The sequence below is a fragment of the Convolutriloba macropyga genome, chromosome 15 (genome assembly GCF_964194025.1).
Source record: "Convolutriloba macropyga chromosome 15, txConMacr16.3, whole genome shotgun sequence".
NCBI lineage: Eukaryota > Metazoa > Xenacoelomorpha > Acoela > Convolutidae > Convolutriloba > Convolutriloba macropyga.
Genome location: NC_134482.1, coordinates 32,251,197 through 32,272,660, shown reverse-complemented (window position 1 = coordinate 32,272,660; position 21,464 = coordinate 32,251,197). Strand labels below are relative to the sequence as shown.

Here is a 21,464-nt window from a genome sequence, read left to right as displayed (position 1 = left end):
TTTTTTCTTACGTGAGTACAGCCTGAATCAGAAGAACGCGCCCAAACGTAGAGAACATCCTGGATGTATCATCTGTATCCTGACTTTTTACTGAGGGACACAGTCATTTTCAAAACATATCAAAAATAGGCCAGACTAAAATCCATTCAAACAATTCAAAGCAACAAGTATAAATGTTTCATTGCCAGAACCACTTCAAAGCATGCTCTCTGAGCTACCTGATCTCAAAGACCTTCTCTTCTTCGAATCTAAAACCGATGCGGGAAAAAAGTCACTACGAAACGTTAAGACAAAGTTGATTGACAGCGCTGAATGTACGTTGAATGTACAAAAACTATTCAGCTTGACGAAATTGCCGAGCCGATAGCGCACAGTATGCGTCTTCTTAAGCAAACTCTAACGCGAAAACTTGGAACTTATATGCCGCTGAAACTTTCACTCAATCCTACTCCAATGGTCTTTTGCGGAAATGTTGTACCTCATAAAATGTTCACAGCTCTTTACCACAGATTCAAAGTATTTCAAGACCTTGAACCAAAATTTCTAAGCACGGCCATCTTTAACTAAATCTTTTATTCACTTTGAGTCCGGATAAAATTGACATAATAGATCAATAGCGGTACGATTAAAAAAAACAGATACAACCTGAAATGACTATCCAAGATTTGGAAGACGTTACAAAAGGACCCCTGAAACGAACTGACTTAGTGAAATGCGATTATGTTGTCAGTTTGCATTAATGACTGAATGTTACTTTCAGGTTCTTCATGCTACTCTGCTTTTTAAAATTCTGTTTCTTAAATTTCAGTGGAAGGAAATATAAAGGCCATTATTGAATTCTTTTTACGCGGGTTAGTATTATTATTTAGCTCCGGCTACTAGTTTTTGCTATTTGAACAAAGAAAATTTGACATAGGACACAAACTCATTACCAAAAAAATTCAGATTTAAACAACGCAATTAAATATAGACAGTGATTTATCATTTCATAATGATCAATTTTAAACATCCAAGTCATGTACCAAACAATCAATGAGGTTCAATTATGACTTCAGTTCGAACTTTTTGAAAAGTTATGATGTCCTTTTTTCAAGTACAATTAACTTTTGTGTCGTGATTTTTAGGATTGAACTCATTATCCCGAGTGGTCTTAATTTAGTTGGATACTATTTGTAACTCCACGCAAGACTTAGAACTGGATCCGACGAGTTCAGGACCAATCGGGTTAATGAGAGGTCCAATCCCAAAATTGCAATTTTTGCTACATTTCACGACACTAAAGTTAATTTTAACCAAACAAACGACATCATAACTTTGCAAAAAGTTCTGATCGAAATCATTAATCAACCTCATTGATTTTTTGATTCTTGAAGTTGATATTTAAATTTGATTATTATGAAAAGATAAGTCACTGTCTATCTATAATTATGTTGGTAGTGTCTGGAGTTTTTAGTAATGAGTTGATAAATGTAATGCACCTACACAGCCTGCTAATATTGTGTTCTATGTTAAATTTTCTTTGTTCAAATAGTGAAATTTAGGAAGCAGAGCAAAATATTAATTTTTAATTAGCGGGGAAGAATCTTAGAAAACAGGGTATCGAGACGTCCCTGAAAGTTACGTTATATCCTTAACACAGTAATCTTTTTATACAATACTTGTTCCCCGTAAAAATCTAGTTGTATAACATTTGTTCGCCATATTTTACCATTTGTTGGAGTATGAAATTTGATACCCTTTATATAATGTACAGGAATTCTACCCTTTACATAATGTGAAGGAATTCTCTTTAACTTGCATTAATTATGTGAACAAGTAAACATTAATTATACTACCACTCAGAACAACGGAAATCGACTGTACCAAAGAGCTGCTTTGTTAGAAGCGAAAATTCATATTGTTATTAAAGTAAATAATTAAAGATTTCAAACTGACTTTACCCAGTTCTATGAACAAGAAGTAGATATAGAGTCAGCTCAAGCATCCCTCTGTACGAAGATACTGCAGAGAACATCCTACGCCATTATATAAACAGTCATCAAAATACACCATACCTATAGTATAACCTATAGTATATTGCAGGACGTCAAGGACAAACTTTGGAAGTTCACCGCCATCCATTATCACAACATTACTAATTCTGTTGAAATGCTTTTGAATTCTTCTACTTTCTACTTCCTCGCTGGTTCCTTATTTCTGTCTCTGTGTCTCACTTCCCGCAACCATGATGCTGTTGTTCTGATCTGTTTTCCCTTATTCCATTGGTTCCTGGTTTACGTCTCTTTTGACCTCACTCCCAGCACACAACATGCTGTTGATCTCCGCTGTTCTTACATTCTGCACTGCTTCTTGGTTTCTATTTGCTTAAAATTGGTTAACTAAAAATTGGTTACTTAAAATTGCTGTAATTGCTCTTCTGGGATCATTACTTTCTACGAAATTAATCTTTATTTGGTTTTACAAACTAATCGTGTCCCTGAGTCATCGTTCTCTTTGGTTTTTCTCATTTTTTATTCTCAAAAATTTTGTTTTCAAATGTTTTCCTTGACATTATCTAGTTTCCAATACTTGAACTATTTTTTGTTGTGAGAGTTTGTTAAAGATTTTGTCTCATAAATAAAAAGCCATAATTAAGCCCAATCAGCGGTAACTTTCAATGTTTCATTTTACTACAGCTGTTTAAATTGGAATTGTCAAATACTTCCTCTTTAGAAAATTCATCAGAAGGTTTAGTGAATTCTTGGAGTCACTAAACACGCCATTAACAGCTTGGACAACGATAAATAACCATCTCCCTTATTTCATCAAAAAAGGATCAACCACACAGAGGTGCAATTGTAGGCCAGGTCAATTTCGGTTACAATAACATTTGCTATAGTTTTTGAATAACTTCTGCCTTCGCAATTGATAGACTTAATGAAAAGCAATATATTGAACAAAGGGAAAATCGGTCTTTATGACTTGAAATCGTCAAAGGATGCAGTGATTTTTTTCACTGATAGTTATAGAAAACATGGAAATTGGAAGAAGGGTAGCCAATTTCTTAGACAGCAGAAATTAATTCAATTCAATTTCGTAGAAAATCTTCTTGAATAAGCGGAACATTTCAATTTTTCCGCCTGGATTTAAGTGATCACAATCCTTCTTAAAGAACGATTGGAGTGCATTTAAATAAGCTCCGAGATGTCAGAAAAAAATATTAATCATGGTTGACCCCAAAGCACACTTTAGGACTTTATTTTTTCTACGTTAAGGATTCTCTCAAAAAATTTGTTTCTACAATCTGCAGAATATACGCGCACATTATGTCGGTATGATCCAGGAGAAAATATGTCATTCAGTGATAATTTTTTTACTAACATTTTCGGAAAACAATATACCGCGTATGAATTGGCTGATAACGTACATAATTATTAGTTCATAAACATGCTATATGCTCAGTATGATCATTGCTGTGGTGTTCTCAGATCTTTTTTCACTCCAGCTGAATTGTTCACTTCTTAAGTTTAGTCTGATGAGACTTCAAAGAGACTGGAGTCAGTGGGATAGAGAGTCCTGGCAATGTAAACATGTAAATTTACCAATTAACAAACAACGAGCATCATTCGGGTGTTTTTAATATATTGGAACGAACAGCCTAATGAGTAATATCAATCAATAATCAAAAGATCATTGATAGATTAATTTATAGTTCCAATTATTTCAATGTATAATTTTAATTCTGAAAGCATGTAAATTTTAACTTTTCGCTTATATTAACATTGGAAGTTTCACGATGGAAGTTGTTGACCATTGACTGAAAAAGCAGATCTTTCCTAATATGTTGATGAAAAAGGCGAAGGTTTTGTCACAATGAGTGACTTTGTTCCCAGACACTTTTTATGCGTCGGACCCGTGAGGACGGGTAGCAAAAAAAATCGCCCAGTATTAATCGCTCAATTCATCATCAGAGATGAGCTTTAGTTTAGACAGTAAGCTATTCAGCAATCTACTGTTACAATGTGAGAGATAACCATGAATTATATAGAAACCATGAAACTTTTAAGAGAGCCGGAGGTTGAGTTTTGAGGGAATCAATGGTTTTTAACGATATTGCCATTTTGTTTAAAAATGGTCTTTTTAATCAGGTTTTAACATGATATTAAAAGACAGATTTGAATCTAACACAACTCCTAGATATTTGCATTCATTGTTTTTTACGGTAATTGAGGAATTTAGGTTTTTGTTCCATCGGGTCTTTTGGTGCTATTGAAATTGCGTACGAAGACTTAGAAACGTTGAAGTGAGGCAAACGTCGTTAGTGGACGTTTTTTCTTGGTTGTTTTCTCCAACGTCAGATTTTTTCAGACCGAAATGAGTCGGTCTGCAGCTGCTAGTGTGTACAGAGATCAGGTCGATTCAATAACAAATTGGTTCAACTCCTGGAATGAATGTGAACAAACTGTTGTTTTGTTTTCTCTTATCAAAAGGCTAAATTTTAAGCAGACAAAGTTTGTAATGATGGTTTTGGAGCAGTCACTCGCTTGCAGTTCGAGCCAGCTTTCGAATATGGAAACGATGGCAAACGGTATTGGTAAGTACAGGGTTGATTATATCGCGTGATAGAAGGAAGATTATATTGCGTGAAAAAATTGAGCTTGTTAATCTGAATTTCTCAATTAAATGCATGATGAATGATATATTTAAAAGGACAAAGCTAAAATAGTGCTAGATTTTTGGAAAACGGATTTTTCCGCAGAATTTTAAGGTCTTGAGTCAATGTATGAACTATAAGGCAATTAATCTGTTTTATTTAGACCATCTGAAATCCCTGGATATGCAAGATCACTCATCAGTTTTCCAACTGCTATCTCTCCTTCCTCTTCTGAAGCCGATGAGCACTGAAGCATCCTCCCTTTTTACCGAACTGATTCCTCTTTGCATCAATCTGTGTTTGGAAAAGGGAAAGAACCTCGAAGAGTGCCGCCAATTAATGAGCTATGCTTTGATCCACCCTGCCTTGAACAGTGAGCAGCGAGGATCAATTTCTCATTTATTCTTGGCTCTGGATCAAGTCAATAACAATGCTGCCGAGAAGAGCTCAGATTTGTCTTTCAAATTGGAGTTAGTTCAGATAATTGATAATATTCTTGAGGGCAAAGCCTAGTTTTGCCTTAGGGAGCAAAGTCTCGTCCTATTTACGACCAGCTGAGTGTTATAAAATGAGAACTCGACTGAGAGGTTTTGATTTTTAGAACTTCGCATCATTATATGAACTATAATCGATAATTACAACTGATCCGAGTCCTGAGAAGGGTGTTTTTTTAATAGCCGCACAGCAATAGCTGGGGCTATTATTGGCCCTCTCTTGGTTTTTTTTACGACTCGACGAGGAGTATTGGTTTACTATCGGTTTTTTTTTCAAAGGAAGTAGTTTTGTTCATGCGGCATTTTGACCTAAAAGCTGTCATGGTGAGCAGATTTTTTTTCTCGGCGAGAGATGATTTTTGATCATGCGCTGAGATCAGTGAATGACTTTCTGTCTTTGAAAAGAGTTTTTAAGAGACTGGCGCATATAGCTATCCGTTTTTGGCCGTTTTTTCGTCCATTTGGCTCATTTTTTTATTTGTAATTTGTTTTTTTTTGTGGAAATAGTTTTTGATCGATGCTGCATTAATGCTTAAATTTATGAAATTGATACCGCAAAGTTTTGCTTGGCCTTATAATTCTTTTTCAAGTTGTAAAATGGGCACACGTTTGTTTATTTCTTCATTTTTGGATCTGTGAGAGGACTTCTCTCTTAAAAATCAGTGAATATGTTAACTTTCGTTTGGCTATTCTTGCATTGAACAACTCTTTTGAACGTGAGGTTTTTTTTTGTTTTTAATAGCCGAAAAAGGATAGCTGGGGCTATTATTGGCCTTCTCTTGTTTTTTTTTATTTCGTCGTCGCGATTTTTGTTACGACCATATGACGTCACAACCACTTAAAGTCTGCTTTTTGTTCACTCGTTCATGCAGTTTTAACTGAATTGCGTGCGTGACGTCATTTTCTAACTCTTAGTGGAGCCAGTTTTTTGTTCATTCGCGTGATTAAGTTTTTGGTCACACTTGACTTACCTCACTCTTAAAAATGACTTCCTCAGTTTGAAATTGACTTTTATTTACTTTAATTCAAAGAGATAATGTCAAATGGGTGTGTATCACTCTAAATGAAAGTTATTTGAGATCAGCTAATAGAGGCAGCAATAACTTATACAGATTTTTTATCAAAATATAACAGATCAGCCTTAATGAAAAAACGAATTTTCTTGGTCTGTCTTTGTTTACTGTTTTTAGACTGCCGATCTACGAATCTATTGCGGCTATTTTCTGGCAATCTGCCAGCTATTTATTATTATATTTATAATAATAATAATAATAATTATTATTATTATTATTATTATTACTATTTCTATTATTACTATTATTATTATTTTTATAATTTTTATTATTATTATTATTACTCTTATTATTATTATTATTATTATTATTATTATTATTATTATTATTATTGTTATTGTTATTATTATTTTTATTATTATTTTTATTATTATTATTTTTATTATTATTATTATTTATTATTATTATTATTATTATTATTATTATTATTATTATTATTATTATTATTATTATTATTATTATTATTATTATTATTATTATTATTATTATTATAAGTATAAGGGCCTATCATACACATCAAAATTAATTATTTGGGTGTATCATACACAGTGAATTATTGAGGTCGTATCATACACTGAATTCCTCAAAGTCGCCTTTTGAACCAAAAATCTTCAAATGTCTTGTGTGCGATTCTTATCTCAGCCCACAATTCTTTACTTTAATTCAAAGAGATAATCTCAAGTGAATGTGTGTCACTCTAATTGAAGGTTTTTTGAGAGCAGCTAATAGATGCAGTAATAACTTTTACAGATTCTTAATCAAAATATAACATCTCATGCTTAAATGAAAAGAGTTTTTTTGGTCTGTTTTTTACTGTTTTTTATACTGCAAATCTACGAAGCTTTTGCGGCTATTTTGTGGCAATCTGTCAGTTGTGTTTTTATTTGTTTTTTCATTTGGAACTTCTGTGGCATGGTCTCATATAAAGATCTGTAGAGTTTCCAGTTATCTCTATAACAATTTTCAGACGTTTGCACGTTGGAGAAATTGGTCAAGCAACCAAGAGCAGTGATCAGAATGGTTTCAGCGGTGAATCAGGGGATGTACCTGTAGAGAGCGTGAACAATTCTCATCTTCCAATTTCAGCTACTTTGTCCGCACCGCCATGTAAGTTGTCAATTAGTCGGGATCAGGTGACTCATAATCGATGATATATATCAACACAGGTATCGCTTTCGCAATTCATGAGAATACAGTGAATACGAGTTTCATGGTAACTACAGAACGTAGTGAATTAAGGTTACAGTAACCCTCTTCAACACTCAACTGTTGCAATTGAAGTGGCAATTAACTTTTATTCAGCGTCCAAATCAATAATTTTACAATTTTAATCTCACAAGATTTTCTTTGAACTGGGAAATAAGATTCTGTCTTAATTTCAGCTTTTATGAACTTAGCAAACGTCTCCAAAGCAGGCAACAGTTCTGGTCAGAACTCGGGCATTTATGCTGTGGCTACCCCTCCCACGCCCCTTTCGACCAGTCCCGACTACGACAGTTCCTATGGGGGATCAACTGGCAGTTTGATTGAAACTTGCGAAAATTCCGTGTGCTCTAACTCAACCAGCACGTCCGTATCAGCACCTGACGTTGACAGATCGGGAATGAAAGGTAACATTCAATTTTCGTGAATACTGAGAACCTCATGAAAAAACAATCGGAAACGCTTTGTGAAGTGATAGGTTTCAAAGCAAACTTACCGTTTTTAAGTTTACAGAGTAGTCCTGGTTAATAGCTGAGCTAGCGAGCTATTATTGTCGTTTCTTTGGTTTTTATTACGACTCGAAGAGGAGTATTGGATTTCTTAAGTTTTTTATAGCTGCGAAGCTGTAAGCTGAGCGTAGCTATATTGCGGTGCTCTTGGTTTTTACGACTCGAAGAGGAGTATTGGTTTTCTCTCGGCTTTTTTTTACATGAAGTAGATTTGTTCACGCGGCATTTTGACCTAAAAGCGAAAGTGAGAAAAGCTGTCTTGGTGAACAGATTTTCGCTGAGCGAGAGAAGTTTTTTGATCATGCGCTGCGTTTAGTGAATGACTTTTTGACTTTGAAAAGTAGATTTTGATTGAATGGCACATATAGATAACCGTTTTTAGCCGTTTTTTCGTCTAAGTGCCTCATTTTTTTTGCTTTTAATTTGGTTTCTTGTAGAAATAAATTTTATTCGATTCTATATTGAAATGTCAACCTCGGAAATTGATGTTTTGCAGAGCCTGAAAATTCATTTGAAATTAAAAATTGGCGCATATTTCTTGATTTTTCAGTTAATTTTTGGCTTTTCTATTAATTCATTTTTGGATCTCTTAACCGTTTTTTTGTCAATAATCAGTTAATGTGGCAACATCTTTGATAATTTATATACTGAACGCCTCATTCTACCTCGATGATTTTTGTTTCATGAAATCGTACATATGCTAATCCGATTTTGGTAGTTTTTTTCCGATTTTCGTCAGTTTTTTGTTTGTATTTCGGTTGTAATTGCTAGAAATAAATTTTTTGTGCAACATGTGGGACTTCAATTTCGTTTCAATAAATATTGAATCAGTTTTTGGCGTTAAGTTTGGCAAAAACATTTAAAACTTTTTCATAAATGCAGTCTGAACTTTGACCTTTTTTTTTTTGCAAAATATTTCAATGTTTCGTATTTATGAATTCTGCTTTTGCCTATTTTTTGTTCTCTTCAGGAGTATAGATCTTTGTATCGGATGACTAGTTATCTGTTCTATGTCTTGAATGCTGAACAATGAAATGTATTCGTTTTTCTTGAATTTTTTAATTTGATTTTTAACTGTCAAAAATTAAGAATGTCTTTTTGTTGCGGTGTTCATTACATTGGGCCCATATTCTTCACATTCTAGTTAGTATCATGAAAGCTTTGTCCTGGCACCTACATTTAATTTGGGTATATTTATTTTTCAGTTGTAAAAAATGAATGATTTCAGCTTTCTCTTAGATTTTCGTCATTTCTTTGGTTTGCAATTGATTTCATTCATTATAAGGCAATACTGAGAGTTTGATAGCAAGCTTTTTCCAAAATTTCCACTTATGACTATTTACTACAGCTTTCTTCCGGCCTTGGTATTAATTTAAACGATTTTTTTTTTGCCTTTGAATATTCTTCTGCTTATGTCTTTTCTATGATCAATTTTATTTTTGATTTAGTATGAAATCATGTTGTCTAGCATATGTACAACATAATCAGGTGTGTGTGTGTGTGTTGTTTTTTGTCTTAATTGCAGTGATTAGAAGTGTAATTATAGGTGTTTTCTGATTCTTAAATTTGAGCGTTCTTTTTTAAAAAGATTTAACTTAGTTTCTAAGATTTATCTCCCGTTTGCTTTCGCGATCTTTCTCAGATTAGAATCATGAATTATTTGAGGGCAATTGATAACCTTGTCAGCGTTTTCTGACTATCAGGTTTTGGACCAACTTAATTATTTCGGATTTTTTAACGCTACCATACGTTTTCAATAAAATAAAATTTTGCTGCTTTTTGTTTCTCTTGGTGACAGTGGTTTAAGTTTCACCAATTTTTAGAGCAGACCTGGAGAGGTAGTGAGTTAATGGTTTAATACAAAAGTCATTGGCTTCCGCTGCATTTACGGTTTTGTTAGTGAAGTTTTGAAGCTTCGAGTCGCTCCCGGAATTCTTCCGGCTATGTTTTTTGTTTCGTCGTCTGACGCTCTTTTTTCGTTTTACATTTGTTCACACCTCAAAGCTGAAAAGTCAAATTTTCTAAATGACTTCTTCCTCTCACTAACTGCTTTTGCGCGCGTGACGTCGTCTCTCTCTCGCTCTCTCTAGCAAAAGTTTTTTGCGTGATTAGATTTTGATCATAAGTGACTCACCTCACTCAATAAAAATGACTTTGCACTTTAAAATTTAAGTTTATTTTGAATTAGTTTAAGGTCAAAGGAACTTATGTGTAATAAGGGTCCCTAAAGAAAAGGCTCCTGCGCAGTGAATTTTAACAAGCTTTATAAATATATCTTTTAATTTTTTTACATAGCTTTTTGAGCGGCGTCGATAACTTTTTCAACTTATATCTGTATCTGTTTATTTTTCTATAATACGGCACGCAAGTCTATTCTTTCGCAGCTATTCCGGCAATCTGACGGCTATGTTTTTTACCATAAGTACTATTCGTTCAGACGGCGTTTTGACCTAAAAGCGAAAGAGTGAAATTGCGATATGAACTAATTTTTTCTGATTTTTTAATGATCATGTGCATCGAGCAGTGAATGACTTTTCGACTTTGAAATGTGTTTTTTGACAGAATGCCGCATATAGATAACCAATTTTAGCCGTTTTTTCGTCCAATTGGCCAAAGTTTTTCTGCTTATAATTAAGTTTTTTGTGGGATTATTTTTCAATATGAGCTGTATTAATATGTGAATCTCTGAAACTGATAACATAGTGTATTGTGAGTCTAATAATTCGTTTTAAATTCTAAATGAGCACAATTCCCAATATTAAATCCATTTTTGGCTTTTTTGGCTATTGTTTCTTTTGCCTTTTTATTGATTAATATGAAGGATTTTCAACTATTTTGCTATTTTTTGTCTTTTTGAGGTTTTGGCCAATTGTGTTGTTCTATTGAATTTATTGGTTATTGAATTAAAGCCTCATGCCTCTTTTTCGATTGCAGCTGAGGTAATTGGTAACACTCTTTAACTGATATTTGTGTGTTTTTCAGAGCCAAATAATGCATTTTTTCCCTCAATTTTCAATAGTTTCTCTATATTTGGATCTTGGAATTGACTCATGTAATCAGTGGTTATTGCAACGGCTCTTTATTAAGTCATGCATTGCATATTGTCTACGCTTTCATTTTTTGCAGTTTGATTTGAGGATGTAATTTTAGTGATGAGTCAATAATATTTGGTGGTATGTGTTTCAGAATTCGACAATTTTGGTAATTCCATTTTGATATTTTAAGCAAACTATTTCATTAATTTAAAAAAAGTTCTTCGATTTAAATTTTCAGCCTTTTATTTTGACAGAAATATTATTACATTTATTTGGTGAACAGCCAAGGCTAAATAACGAATTTATTCTGCTTTTGTACTTTAATTTCTTAATTTTCTTAATTTATGTTTTCAACTTTTTTTTACTTTTTAGTTGCTGGCAAACGAATCTTTGAGCTGTAATAATAGTCCTGCTTGTATGTTTACTGCATATTTTTTACTATCGACTTTTTACATGATAGTTTTGATCGTTTGACAGTTGATTTTTTGTCCTTTCTCGCTCGCGCTCTTCCTTCACGTTAGCTAATTCACTTTGGCTAATTTTACAACAGAATAATTTTTGGTTTTCAGTCTTGTGTTGTGGCTGATAAATTTAAGTATCGCTTTGGAATGATACTCATTTCATCAACGATATTTCGCTTTGAAGCCGAGATGTTCTCATGCTTTCTGTAGTATGTAAAGTATCCCACTTAAAATACAACTGCGAGTGCTGGCAAGAGAAAATGCGTTGCTTTTTCAAACGATTTAGGAAAAAATGTTCCATATTATGCAAATAGAAGTGCTCCAGTAATTATAATCTGGATGTAACTTTTCTCAAAATTAATCAAAAAAGATAGTTGACTCAAATTAACTCGATGGTTCTTTTAGACGTTCCTGCTTGGCTAAAAAGCCTCCGATTGCACAAATACTCGGCCATGTTCAGCCAATTCACATATGAAGAGATGCTGGCATTGGACGATGCAAAGCTCAGCAACTTGGGAGTGACGAAGGGTGCCAGACACAAGATTGTAATCTCCGTGAACAAACTGAACGACAGGGCAAAGGAGTTGAGGCAGATGGAGAAAGATACAGTGGAGAGTGCTGGCAATGTCAAACAGATTCTGACAGATTTGAAGGTCAGTTTGTAATTTTATTGCATACGTTTCTAAACTTTGATGGCAGTTGTATTGAGTGTAGCATAAAATTGAAGCGCAAACTGTTTAAAGTTCAACTGGAGAAAGTTCAAATTTTAAGATCGAATTTGTGATAATTTTATGGTCGAAAATCAATTTGGGGAAAATTGAAAATCAATGAGCAACATGAAAATTACTGACATGTTAGCGTGCATCTAGGCTATAGGCTGCAGTTAATGTTAGTGTGATCAGGGTAAATATTTGAGACAGATTTATTATATGTTCAGCTCAAGATATATTATACGTTCCTGTTAGGGGCATTAAACATTTAGTGGAATGATGTTTTATTTATCTAACGTTGAGGTTTTTTTTTTAATGACGCACGAGTTTGTTGTAAGGTTGTTATGGCTGTGAGCTAATTGTGGACAGTTTACTATTTTGGTGATCTATTATTAGAGAAAGTTTCTAATTTAAAGCCGCAATTTAGACTAGAGCCCAGTTGCTTCATTCGCCATATGAGAGCCACTTTTCCGACGTTTTTCGGTTTTGTTTAATATTCAACCGCAGGTATAAATTGTTATTGTAGCTATACAATACAGGATATATAGGTATACAGTGTTAATCATTCGATTTAAGGTGATTGTGAATACTCCTATCAAGTATTGTGGAGATGACAAGAATGCAGTAGCAGTGACTGACAATAGTGGAAGTAGCAGGGAGAGTGGTGGGACGACGGTATCATCGAGTGAGGCCAGCTCTGAGGATGGTGAGGACGAAGATGGAGAGATTGAGACAGATTCCAAGGCGATTGTAGCACAACAAGCAACCAAAACAGAAGACATCCCTAGTCTTGTATGCAGTCTGATCAGCAAACGTAAGGAAAACCATTCGTTTTATGTAAATTGTGGAAAGCGTATTGTGGCCAATCAATCATTTGGAACTCGTGCATTACTTCTAATGAGCTAAAATTATCAACGGCCACAGCGAGAACTTCATTAATAGTTTTGTTCAATAGCCGCGAAGTGAGCGAGGCTATTGTCGGTCTCATCTTAGTTTATTACAATCCAAACAATTTGGATTGTATTTTCGTAATGTGTTTACACGCCGTTCAAGCATTTTTTAATCAAATTAGATTAAAAAGTTGGTTTGAGGACGTAAATACCGATGCAAGCGTAGACAAAAAATGATTCCTGCGTATTAAACCTCTTTTAAAAGCTTGCAGCTGTGTTGCATATAGCTTAGCGTTACAATGCTGCTTCTGCAGACATAAACACTCAAAAATTTTGAAAATTTTGCCCGCGCTGACCAGCCCAAACCCTCCTGCTCCTCCCTCCCCCGCCCTCGTGCTCACACCTTCAATTAAGGTAAAGCTAGCCTCCCTAAGCCGCGCTCCTAACTACTAATGAATCCAACTGCTCGTCAGTTGTTTGATAGCAATTCTCCCGACGTCAGTTGGTCATGTTCATTTTTGTTAATAGCCGCCGTCATTCTCTCAACGGCTATTATTTAGGCGCTCTTCTTTAGTCGCTAGTGTTTTTTGTTCACATGCGGCAATTTCACAGTCTTGTTTGCAGTGTGATCAGCAAATGTAAGGAAAACCATTCGTTTTATATAAATTGTGGAAAGCGTATTGTGGCCAATCAATCATTTGGAACTCGTACCATTACTTCTAATGAGCTAAAATTATAAACGGCCAAAGCGAGAACTTCATTAATAGTTTTGTTCAATAGCCGCGAAGTGAGCGAGGCTATTGTCGGTCTCGTCTTAGTTTATTACAATCAAAACAATTTGGATTGTATTTTCGTAATGTGTTAACACGCCGTTCAAGCATTTTTTAAATCAAATTAGATTAAAAAGTTGGTTTGAGGACGTAAATACCGATGCAAGCGTAGACAAAAAATGATTCCTGTGTATTAAACCTCTTTTGAGCTTGCAGCTGTGTTGCATATAGCTTAGCGTTACAATGCTGCTTCTGCAGACAAACACTCAAAAATTTTGAAAATTTTGCCCGCGCTGACCAGCCCAAACCCTCCTGCTCCTCCCTCCCCCGCCCTCGTGCTCACACCTTCAATTAAGGTAAAGCTAGCCTCCCTAAGCCGCGCTCCTAACTACTAATGAATCCAACTGCTCGTCAGTTGTTTGATAGCAATTCTCCCGACGTCAGTTGGTCATGTTCATTTTTGTTAATAGCCGCCGTCAGTCTCTCAACGGCTATTATTTAGGCGCTCTCCTTTAGTCGCTAGTGTTTTTTGTTCACATGCGACAATTTCACTTGGATTCATTGCTCTCAAACTGAAGTTTGTAGCACTTATATTAGTCCTGTCGGTCTTTTTTTATGCGATTTTTTGCTTGACCAGTTTTTCGTCTGACGCATTTGACTTCGTTCCCGAAAACGGGATAAACAGGTAGCGCCCAGTGGGCACTAAGTGCTCTTGGAGCTTTCCAGCTCACTAGTCTTCCAGTATGCGATTCATAGAATCTGTTTTGGAGACATACTTACGGTGCGAATGGTGGTTAGAGATTGACCCCCCCCCCACTGTTGCCACCCCATCAGCCCCCGGTGCCCTCCCTCCCCGCTGCGCTCACTTGCGCTCCCTCAATTAAGCTAAAGCTAATCTCACTAAGCCATGCCTAGCTACTGACGAAGCCAACCGCTCGGCGGTCGTTTGAGAGCAATTCACCAGAACTTAGTCGGTTACTTTATTTTTTTACTTTTATCGATTTTTTGGACCAGATTTTTTTTCTAAATGAATTCCCAGTCCATTCATAGTTAATTCTAGGTCTAGTTTTTTGTTTGAATTTCTATTTCTCGTTTGTCGTTTTTTGTCCACATGCGACATTTTGACCTTGATTTTCAGTTTTTTTTAGATCTGATTTGTTTTAAAATGATATTCCCAATTCACTCATAGTCCATTATAAGTGTACTCTAGGTGTAGTCAATGAAAATTCTGTGAATTGTACGTCAGGACGTGTCGTGCTGTGCTTTTTTCAATTGGCTTCACCCTTTGATCACATTTTTTGTTGAACATTTTCACGATTTTCACGCTTGATGTCTGACATACTTCATTGACTGCTTCAACTTAATGAACTTTTAATTCTTTCGCGTTTTGAATTTCGTAATGCAGTGAATACGTTCAAAATCAAAAGACTTTAAGTGAGAGTGCATTAGGTTATCAAAGTTCATTAAAGCGATTGCCAGCTTGTATTAGTATTATGCTTAATAGCCTTCAGTTTAAAAGCTGAATTAAGTGTTATTTAAGAATACAATCGAATTTTCAGAATTTACACACCAAATAAGAATTCTGACACTTAGGAAAATTCCGTCAATTTCTTTAATTTTCTGTTTCTGTTTCAATCCCTGTGTGCATCAAGCGGGTCAACTGTGGCTATTTTCCGGCAATTTGACGGCTATGTTCTAATTTGGTGAAACTATATTTTTGGCTCGTAATGTTCAGTTTGTCTACTGGTCAGGTCAAGTTTGTTTTTCACTCGTTTGATTTTTTGTTCAGGTCTTGCCATGCTATGTTTTTTAATTCGTCGTCTTAAAATCATTGGACTTCGTTTGCAGTTACTTCTACTGCTGAGCAGTTGATTTTTTGTGTGTCATTTGTTACTCATTTGGTGTCTGCGTTTAGGTCATTTGTGCGACCAGTTTGGGACGCACCTCACTTATGACTTATGCGTTCACTTAATGAAACCAATGTTAAAAAACTAATTTAAGATCAGTAAGCATGCATATAGACGGTGCCAAAAACTTGTTTGCTCTAATTCTCGAGAAGAACACTTTTTGAACTTTTCATCTCAAACAGCTAATTATTACAGCTGTGTTCCTCGAGTTTTTTCATCTGTCGTGTCAAAGCTACATCCTTAAGCTACACCCTTGAATCTAACCCTTAGAAATCTATAAAATAACAGATGGTCAATTTATCCGTCTTTACTTTCTGTGGTTTTTGGTTTGCTATGAAGGTCTATCGGCTATTTTACGGCAATCTTTCATACCTGAGGTTAATAGCCTCGCAGCTAGAGCTGTTATTGTTGGTCTCATCGTATTTTATGTTTGATTTGTTGTCCCATTGAATATTCTTTTTACCTTCTGATACGGTAGTTTAACTGTTTTTAGCTCAGCAACTGATTCTTTTTCGTGACATTTATATTTACCATATGCATTTTTCGACTCAAGGCATATTGTCTTTTAAATCAAAAAGTTCGAAAACATTGAAATTTGAGTTGGGAGTGAACTTGAGACATGAAATTGTGTGCGTGGAATAATGAACAATCATTTGCTTGACGAGGAATTTTAAAACGTGAAGTGAAGTGGGTGATGGTTGAGTTCACACAGCTGTTTCAGACAAAAAATTGTGTTATGCTAAAATTCTGTTACTTAATAGGTTTTACACTAAATTTTAGTTTTTCAGTCGTGAGGCTGTTCTAGTGATTTTTGGCCGACTGTTTGGTTTCATTGTTTAGTAGCTGTGATGGCTGAGAACAACTTTTTTGGTATTATCTTGTTTTTTTTTGTCAATTTAAATAGGATCAGTAAAGTCACGTTCACTTCAAAGTTTTTGTTCATTTGCCTGAATAGTTTTTAATTCACTCGTATTGATTGTAGCAATTCAAGTACATTTGTCTAAATAATTTACAGACATCACAACAATTTGCAGAAAAACAAATTGTAAAAAGTTTTTGACAATTAGTGTACATTGTTCTCATTGTTTTTTTTTGAGACTACATGTCTTTGAAGTTATCGCCGTTGTTTTGTGGAAATCTGTCGGCTATGTTTCAGTATGATATCGCATGTCACCGTTGTTGCTTGCATATTCTTTCATCTGCTGATTTTTATTAGTCCTGTTTTGAGAATGTTCTGCTCCTATTATGGCCTTTTCATTATTTTGTGAGCAATTTATGACGCTTAGTTGTATGAGAAAAATCTTTGTTTTTGCCCTTCTCTCATGTGAAGAAATACGAGAATTTTTCTCATAAGTATCTCAGCAGTCTTAGTCGGAACCATTGTCAGGAAATCTGCATTAAATATTTTTTGTCGAAGACTCGCTGTTTTGGCTAAATGGAGATTCGATCAATATTCTGAATTCGATGTATAAAGTTTGCACTTATAGGATTTGTTGATATTTTTTATTCAACTATACCTGGTTATGGGTCTAACCGACTTACCATGTTTTAGTGTGCAGTCAAGTGTTGCTGCATCCGGACGAAGAGAACTGTGTCAATTTTCTACAAATTGTCGACAAGTGCAGTGCCCATGGGGTGAGCAAGAAATTTTTTAGCGAAAAAATCTTAGTCTATTCGAAAAAAAATAGCCTTTTCATCGCAGTGGGTTCATTTTATATGCAGCTCACTCGCCTACATGCTCTTCTGAAATATAATAGCGTTCTATAATATTGATTCTATAATATTGATATAATAGTGAATTTTGGGGTCATGAAACGTACTAGCCGGATTAGATGGCAAATTTCTAATGTTTCCATTTCAGTTAAATCGCTGCAGCAGCATCGCTTTTTTATCCAAAATTTCGATAATTATCAAAATCAAATCTTCTGCCATTTATTACTCCAAGAACAGATATGTAAATTTGCTCAAACTTATCCGTGCTTAAACTTGCTTGGTCAAGTACATTTTGCAAAATGAATTTTCGTAAAAACGTAATCTGGGTGGAGCTAAATATTTGTATTTCAGGCATTCACAGCTTCACAGAAGCAGAAATTGAGTCAGTGGAAGGCACAGTGCCAGCGCATTTCCAGAACTGCTAATATCAAGTACGTCATTTTGGATCTTTTGAGTTTGTTTTCGTGGTGCTGCGGGGTTTATCAAGTATCGTAATTTATCAATTCGAAAGAGAAGTTTTGTAATTTTTGATCTGTCGCGAGCATAAGTTCCAATTTACCACCACAAGTGAAATTAGCAATCTGGTTGATTATAGTGTTTTTCTCGCATTTAGGTCAAACAACAATAACTACAACTCGTCATTGAATCGGCGTCCCAGCTTCCCTTACAACTCGAGCACTGCTTTGCCAGCCAGCGGTTCTCCATTTTTATCCAACGTCCGAAAGATATCAATGGGAAATATACTACCCATCAATCATCATCATCATCAACAGCAACATTCGAGTGGTTCCATAATTCCTGGGGCTATTGGGACCTTCAACGCTGGACCTGGAATTACTGGTTCAGGGTGTCTTGCGAACGTTACCGTTGGGTCCGGTCGCGGTGGCCAGTTCCGACAGTTTGATCCATCCGGGACGAATGTGCGAAGCCCCCCAGTTGGAGTCCTTCCAATGTCAAATGGTAGACACCAGAGTGCAGTAGGGGTTGGTGCTAACGGTGCACTGGGAATAAAGGGTCAATCGACTGCATATTCTCATCATCAACAACTTCAGAACGCATTCTCGCCTCAGAGCGTGACTTCAAACTTTCCTGCTTTGTCATCTGCTTCATTTGCCAATACGAATAGCCACAACCGAAATACTGTAAGTTCTTAGTAGATATAAATTCACAGCATGAAGGGCAATTTTGAGTTTCAAGACTATTTTACAGTAATCCGTTTTTACAACTCGAATAAACAGAAGCTGTTTCTTAATTCAAAACATTTTGTTAAGAGTGTACACTCTTTTGAGACCGTGAGAGGAAATTTAACAGACTTTCAGATTTGAGTGAATTTTCTTGATTTTTTTAGTGATTTGAGTTGCTCGTATTCAGAAATTGAGTCTGTTAAAATACAACCGATTGTGAGCGATGAAAATCCATAGCACGTGTAGCATAGAGGTTAATGTCTACAGAGGTTAATGTCTACAGAGGTTAATGTCTACGACTGATCTGGGATGTCGTGCTTTGAACCCTTCACACAAAAATGTTTTTGAACCAGAAAAACCTCAAAGCCTATGCCACCTTATAAATTGTTTGCCTCACCAGTCGTTCCAGAGCACTTCGTGCGACGTTATTCGGATAATTTCAGATAACGATTTTTTTAAATTAAGAAAGTCCGTTAAATCAAAACAGTGAAGTTAGCATTTCCGTTTCAGTATCTGAGCGATCCAAGAATGTACCAACAATTCTCGACTCCCAACCAATTGCCAATAAATGCTAACAACTGCAATAGTCTGAATGGAAGTGTCCATTTAACAAACAAAAACAATAACAATATGCATCATCAAGCTCCGTATAATCATCATCACCAGTCCGCTATGAACAACAGTTCTTTTGCTCAACCGATTGGACCTCCTCAGCCAATGAACGTAGGTGCAGCTGCAGCATCTTCTGGAACTTTGAGATCCTCAAATGTGATTGGCTGTGCTAATCGATCATCATCAATCGCCAACCACCACCATCATCATCATCATCAAACTCTATCGGCTGCGCTCTCGTGCTCGGCGGCCGTAAACGTCGGTAACCGAACTTTGGCAGCTTCCGGCGGAATGCCGACTCCACCGCAGCACAAGCCATTGCTTCGAACCCAATCTGCGGGTAATCCCATCCAGCAACAACAATCTATCACAACCTTGCCTTTCACTATCGGGAATCAATTTGAACCCAACTTTGTTACCCAAAATGGCATTGGTGGATCACCAGTTGGTGCCGGAGGCGTGAATTCCCACGTGTCGTCCAATTTACCAGTGTCAATGCAACAACAGTCTACCTCGTATTTCGAATATTGCAATAATGCCCACAACCATTCAGCTGCAGCCAATCAACACGAACAGCTCCAAAGTGATCAGAACCAGTTCACAAATGTCCGATCAACTTATCAACCGTCTGCAGTGCCGATGTCGGCTGTGAGTAACGTGGATTCCATATCAAGTTTGGAATCCTTGTGCAGATCCGTGGCCGACCATGCGTTGGAGCCTAACGGGGAATCGGTATCGCCATCGCCTTCGCTTTTGGCGGACGATTAAGTTTAAGAACCAATTCGCGACAAAGCGATCAAGTGGTTCCTGGTTTAATGACAAATCCAATTGTATTGTTACAATAGTTTCGATCGAATCAATTATTGGACGCTGCCGAGAATTGAGAGACCCTTGATGTTTCGGTAGAGCCGACGTTTAGCTTACATTTTGATTAAATAATGATCTATTCCTATTGCAGTAGTATTCAAATTTTCTACTTGTTCGGTGATGTTCTGTAGAATATTTCTGACTTGAGTGCTAACTTTTAACCTCTTAGACGTTTAAATTATTATATCTGATGTGAAGCTTAGGGCTGGGATATATTTTAAGTTAGGATTTGACAAAGTATCATCTATTTATTTTGAAAAATGATAGTTGAAAATATTAAATGCTGTGAACGTGTTTTGAGGATGCTGCTGTCTTTGTGCATATAGTAATAGTAATTGATAAGGTCAGTTTAGTTAACCATTTTTATTAACCCTTAATTTTAGTGCTATTTCTATTTTAATTAGGTGATCACTAACGAGTAGTAATTTTATTTTTGATAGCCTAGTAGCTACAAATGTTCAGACTTAATTTACAAAAAAACATGGCATTACTTGAAGTAATTCAAGCGAACTTAATATTTGTTGTCGCATAGCTAGCTAGTTTTAAATTTTTGACTGCAGTAATTTTATTCGGTTGAGGGTAATTGTGATTTTAGTTGCTAATGCTCAATATTAGTTAGACATTTGAAATAAATATCACCAGTAATACTTTACATGTTAAATTAATTAGTACAAACAAAAGTTTGGCCTTCAAAATGTATGCGTTTTCCTGTAAAATCGTGACCTTATTATGAGGCGTATGTGTGCTAAAAATAAATAAATATTTTTTTTATCATTGTACTGTATTAGACCCGCAATACATCTTAAATTTGACGTTTTAATGTTGATTTGACAAATGTAGTTCCTTTTCTGCTGCTACTTTAAAATTTTTACTCAATTAGTTCATTTTTTTGAAAGCTGCTTGCGTGGTTGAGCCATTCTTTGGATTAACGAGTATTATTTTACAATTAGCTATATACTCAGCTTTAAATAAGATATTAGGTGATTTGCTAAATGCGATTGAAGAACAAACATGCCTAAACATGAAGTAATTTGCAGACGTTTGTTTGACATCTGAGAACTTGAAACTTATTAATGTGAGGATGCAATGCAACCATAAATCTATCAGGTCATTCACCTGTGAATAATTGGCTAGTGTTGTTTACCACTTCTAAAGTGATTAGACGTCTATAATGCCAGAGAAATTGAGTCTTAACAATAATAATATGAATTTTATGATGGGTTTAATTTTCATGTGCTTTCATATTTAGTGCATAATGAAGAAACGTTTTCCTTCTCAAGGCAATTGAAAGTGCGATTCAAATAATGCGATGAAGAGGAAATCAAATAGGATCTTTTTTAAACCAACTCCTTTTTTCCGAAAGTTCAGACGATGAGTTATAGGTTGCGAAGTGAAACCGCTAT

General features: G+C 35.5%; 1 protein-coding gene across 1 annotated transcript; it reads left to right on the top strand.

Moving 5' to 3' along the window:
* Positions 1 to 4,351: 4,351 nt before the first annotated feature.
* LOC142354752 (protein Smaug homolog 1-like) lies at positions 4,352 to 21,235 on the top strand. The gene is made up of 10 exons (XM_075407134.1): positions 4,352 to 4,573; positions 4,797 to 5,103; positions 7,168 to 7,307; positions 7,583 to 7,810; positions 11,814 to 12,061; positions 12,695 to 12,932; positions 17,238 to 17,320; positions 17,750 to 17,829; positions 18,012 to 18,540; positions 19,093 to 21,235. The coding sequence occupies exons 1-10, from the start codon at positions 4,354 to 4,356 to the stop codon at positions 19,960 to 19,962; spliced, it is 2,943 nt and encodes a 980-aa protein (XP_075263249.1). The 5' UTR covers positions 4,352 to 4,353; the 3' UTR covers positions 19,963 to 21,235.
* The last annotated feature ends 229 nt before the right edge of the window (positions 21,236 to 21,464 follow it).